This window comes from Nesoenas mayeri (genome assembly GCF_963082525.1).
Source record: "Nesoenas mayeri genome assembly, chromosome: 1".
Taxonomy (NCBI): Eukaryota; Metazoa; Chordata; class Aves; order Columbiformes; family Columbidae; genus Nesoenas; species Nesoenas mayeri.
In genome coordinates, this window is record NC_137541.1 from 66,768,507 (window position 1) to 66,773,242 (window position 4,736).

Genomic DNA, 4,736 nt, shown 5'->3' on the forward strand with positions numbered 1-4,736 from the left:
GCATTGTTCTCCTTTCAGGAATTGTCTGTCATGCATCGTCCGTCGCTATGAAAACCAACATCCTGTGAGTTTGTTTCGAGTCTTCTGCCTCATCCTTTGCTGTGCTCATCAGATAAACTGTGCTCCGAGCTCTCCTGGGGAGGGTTTGTCCTTGGGGAGACATGGCCTTGCGCAGCTGGAAGCGGCTCCTTCTCTTGGGCAGGCAGAGCACCTTTGCCAAGGCTTGGAGGAGCAGGAGGGGAGGCCCCTCTCTGCGCTGGAAGCGCTGCTGCCATTGGAGCACCAGCAAGTCCCTGGACCCCGAGGTGAGGGCGTTTTTGGAGGAGAACACAGAGGTCACCAGCAGTGGGAACCTCACGCCAGAGATACGACTGCGCCTCCTCACCCCTCGCTGTAGGTTCTGGAAGGAAAAACCTGACCTGTGGCCTTACGGGGACCCGTTCTGGGCAATTTACTGGCCAGGAGGCCAAGCCCTCTCCAGGTACGCACCATTCATCACCAAAAAGTCCAACCTGCTGCAGGCCAGGATGTCAGACTTGGCTCTGTTTAGAGTAATTCATAGCGATGTGTATTTGCCCTGTATGAGAGCGCATTATCCATACTCTGATTACACAGGAGAGATGCAATCTCTGGTGCTTGGCAGGGAAGTTTCAGCACCTATGGCATATAGAATAACTTATGGCTCTTTACATTGAAATCTGTTTTCTTCACTGGTGATGCATGAGTTGAAAACGGGGCTGAATTTGGATCTGTGGAAGGGCTGTGCAGTTGCCATCAAAACCTAGCGAGGTGTTTAACTCTATCACTCATTGTCACTCCAAACATGAGGATTGCTTTTTTGTCATACATGTGGTTTGGTGGGGGTCTTTTTGTAGGAGACAGACAGAAGTGTGAATGTGTGTCTGGTCTGTTGAGAAAAGTAGGCTTATGCTGATGCACTTGGAGTGCTGGTTAGCCTGAATCACTTTCCTCATTTAGGATTTCAGCAGCCTCATTGTCGAGCCTTATTGTGGCCATCTTTTAGTGACGTCAGAACCCAATTTTCATTTTGGCCACTTCCTGTCAAAATGTCTTCAATGTTCCTGATTTCCAGGAACTAGTTAAGAGTTCTTTTATCCTGTAAAATCCAATCTCTCACTTTGAACAGCAGATAAAGTTTCTAATTGTTACAGCAAAGAACAAGCTGTCAGACATTCCCCACATGGATGAAGGGAAGGATCTAAATTGGAGTTTGTTGTTTTTCTGCAAGAAAGCATAAAATAGAAGGGCATTTTTGAGCAGGATAAGATGAATCTTAAAGTGTGAGTTGATTAGCCTGCCATGTAGATGAACTACAGTGCTCCTGAATGTTGCATAATTGAATTAGGTATCTCTACATTTTATTATCATATGATTCATACGCCCAGATATTTGGGTAGCATTAATAATTATCTGGCATTTCACCACTCTGTTGACTTATCGTTTATGCACTTGCTTTGATGTATTGCGAATCTCAGAAATCAGCTGCATCATCTGGAGAAGTAGAAAGAAAAAGGGAGCATGAGAACACGCTGCTACTGTAACTGTGCTCGTTTCACAGTTGGCATTTCTACACCATCAGGAGTCTCCTGTTTCAAGCTGTTCCTCTTGGTGTAATCCAAGACACCCCGTTAACCCAGCACGGCAGACAGCAGGCTCCAGCAGCAGGGGACAGTCACTCCAGCTGTGCTAAGTCACCACCGTCATTAGCGGTAACTTGAGAACCGCTCAGCTGGAAACACGGTACTTGCAGCATTGGGCCAGGTCATGCTCTACACAAGTTACTGCTAGAAGGTCATTGCAGATCCAAGCATAGCCCCTAGAAAGGGGAAAGGGAATGCTTTTTTGGAGGTTGCACCCCTGTTCTCTGTGCTGTTGCAAAGCTGGGGGCTGGCCTCAGAGGAGTGGTGGCCTCAGGGGGAGAGTTGCCAAACATCTGAAATGCTGAGCCTCTGAACAGATGTCCTGCCTGGGTGCCCCCAAAAGCATCTGTAGGTCTTCAAAGTAGCAAATAATGCTGCAGACCTCATAGGAGAAGGTGCTTTTTCATTAACACTGAACCAGTTTTGCTCATTGGATTCAAACCCACATACTCAAAAGCACCAAGCTGTGCATGTCCACGCTGTCTGGTAGGGTTCCATGTGATGACATGTAGGACAAGAGGCATGGGATGTCAGGCCTTCCTCATGTCTCCTGGGTTTCTGATCTGGGTATTTTGTAGCTTCAGTCCTGGTCTCAACCTTCCTGCTATCATCTTGTAATGGCTCACACTGGTTATTTTGATGGTAGGTTGTCTTTTGTTCTCCCAGCCTGTGCTCCTAGGAATCTGTATAAAAATGTGCTGGGATCTAGGTACCATTAACACTTGACATTCTTATTCGGCTTCCTTCTGCCATTCCTGATGGTGCTTTCAGGCCCAGACATTTCCACCCATTTGTTTGCCATTTACACCAATCTTCACATTTCCATTACAGTTGTCTGCATTGGAACCCACCTGCAAAAGCTCTGCTCACCAGTAGCCCAGCATGAGGAGTCAGCCATCACCCTCCACGCCAGAAGACAACACAAACGTAGAATCCTCTCCTGTTTCTACTCTATAGCAATTGGTAGTAAATTTATGGCAACTGCAGTAATTTATGTCACCTCATGCTCTTCCCCATCACTTTGGGCCTTTTCCTTTGCAGAAGATTGAACTTCAAGGCAATTGTTAAAGTCCTGAACCCTCAGTAACAGTTGTATGATTTGTAGCATTTAACAACAACTGCTGCTTGTCTCCTGCCGGTTCCTCTCATTTCCCAGCCTAGAGGTTTTTGCTTGTTGATTCCTCAGGCAGGTGTCAGCAACTAGATGAAGACACTCTTTTTGCTCACTGCTGCTCTATTCTCATTTTCTTCTTGCTACTCAGGAGCAACATTAAACAGACGAGAAGAATTTGCATCTGTGTCTGCACAGCTCAGGAAAAGAAAGAGGAGAAATTCCTCTTCTTCTAAGCAGTTGCACAAGCAGTGTTTTAGATCGATGGGTAGAAGCCTTGTATTTCGATGGGTGCAACATTCTCTGCGAATATATCGTCACATTTCTTCAGTCAGATTCCTTTTAATTTCTACAAATCTTTACATCCTTATTTCTGATACCAAGCATTTTAGTCACCTTGCAGTTTGTGTCCCTTTATTAGATAAGCTCACCTGTCAGAGAAGGAGCTGATTGAAGTAAAATGTTGCTTACTTGGCTGGATTTCTTCTTGTTTGGGGAATGAGAACTAAGGAAGAAAGATGATGGTTCTTAATTTTTAAATCAGCAGAGGCAAATAAGGAGCTATATACCAGCCGCACACGTGGAACACTGTTTTTAAGATACCACGCTTCATTACATGTATGATGTGCACTCTTCTGTAGTGTAATGCAAAACTGAGAAATGTGCATCATCTTGTTAATTGCTTTAACAGTTTTTTTCTTTTCAGGTACATTTTAGATAATCCACGTATTGTTAAAGGACGGTCAGTTTTGGATCTTGGAAGTGGATGTGGAGCAACAGCAATAGCTGCTGTGATGAGTGGTGCATCACAAGTCCTTGCTAATGACATCGACCCTAGTAAGGCCTTCTTTTTTCATCTCTGTGTGAAGATATTTATTATTTTTTAAAGGACATTTACAGTGGCTTTTCTTTGCTGCATTTGTGAGAAATTCAGGTTCTAAACAGACTTCTAAGAATGCTAAAAAGGTAAATGGATTTTGCCAGCATCTCTCGCGTTGAGTATATTTCCATAGCTCCTTAGAAAGAAGACAAAAGCAAAGGTTCTCTCAAATGCTTCCTCTACACCATCATGGCTGGTTTGGAAGAGAACTCTAAGTGCAGGCAGCAAGCTGGCTTCTCTGCAGGACCATGGCATTCTCCTGCACGTTATTATGTTAGGGCCTAGATTTTTGCCTTTTTCCCCCAAGATTTTTTTTTTCCCATAATTGACTTACAAATTCAGTTTATTCATAAATTAATTTTTCCTTGGCTAAGAAGGAAGTATATCTATAGATTAAGGCAGTTGGATATTTTGGTTCAATGATTCCATGATTGGTTTCCATTGGTATTGATGCCAGGAATAGTTCTTGCCAGTGTGCAATGAGGATAAAATTGCATCACATCATGCCAGATTTTGACCCATAATGAAAACTGTGGGAAGTCCCTAGATAAGAGAAACAAAAATATTTAGACGAAACTGAAAGATTTGTCAAGGAAACTTGTAAGAAGGCTGAATGGCAGAATCCTAAAATGTAATTTTCATTCTACTTTGACTCTTCTTCAGTTGCAGGAATGGCAATGATCTTGAACTGTGAACTGAACCACCTGAATCCCTTCCCCATCACTATTAAGAACATCATTAATTCAGAGGCTGGAAACTGGGACCTCATTGTTCTAGGAGATATGTTTTATGATGAACAACTTGCTGATGGTCTCCATCACTGGCTGAGGAAATGCATCAGGATACAGCAAACTGAAGTGCTGATTGGTGACCCTGGCAGGCATCAGTTTTTAAGCCACAGTATTCACAGTCAATTGCATAAAGTTATTGAATATTCACTTCCCGAGTATACTAGACAAGAAAACAATGGATTAACATCAAGTATTGTCTGGAGTTATCAGCCCTCAAATAGCTTAGAAAGTTGTTGAAGCTGGCTTTCGTAATGAATTTTGTCTCACTTGGTTGGCTTTTTTGTAAGTATGTA

The 4,736-nt window shown here is 43.5% G+C and overlaps 1 protein-coding gene across 1 annotated transcript; it reads left to right on the forward strand.

Annotated features, from left to right (window-relative positions):
* Positions 1-87: 87 nt before the first annotated feature.
* On the forward strand, positions 88-4,725 carry ETFBKMT (electron transfer flavoprotein subunit beta lysine methyltransferase). The gene is made up of 3 exons (XM_080363859.1): positions 88-481; positions 3,479-3,609; positions 4,316-4,725. Exons 1-3 carry the CDS (start codon positions 162-164, stop codon positions 4,678-4,680), a joined length of 816 nt encoding a protein of 271 aa, XP_080219985.1. The 5' UTR covers positions 88-161; the 3' UTR covers positions 4,681-4,725.
* The last annotated feature ends 11 nt before the right edge of the window (positions 4,726-4,736 follow it).

Bases quoted from the DNA above. Each gene is read 5' to 3' on its own strand.
- ETFBKMT (XM_080363859.1), top strand. From the start codon at position 162: ATGGCCTTGCGCAGCTGGAAGCGGCTCCTTCTCTTGGGCAGGCAGAGC. The intron at 482-3,478 runs GTACGCACCATT...TTTTCTTTTCAG, and splicing joins GGAGGCCAAGCCCTCTCCAG to GTACATTTTAGATAATCCAC. The intron at 3,610-4,315 runs GTAAGGCCTTCT...ACTCTTCTTCAG, and splicing joins TGCTAATGACATCGACCCTA to TTGCAGGAATGGCAATGATC.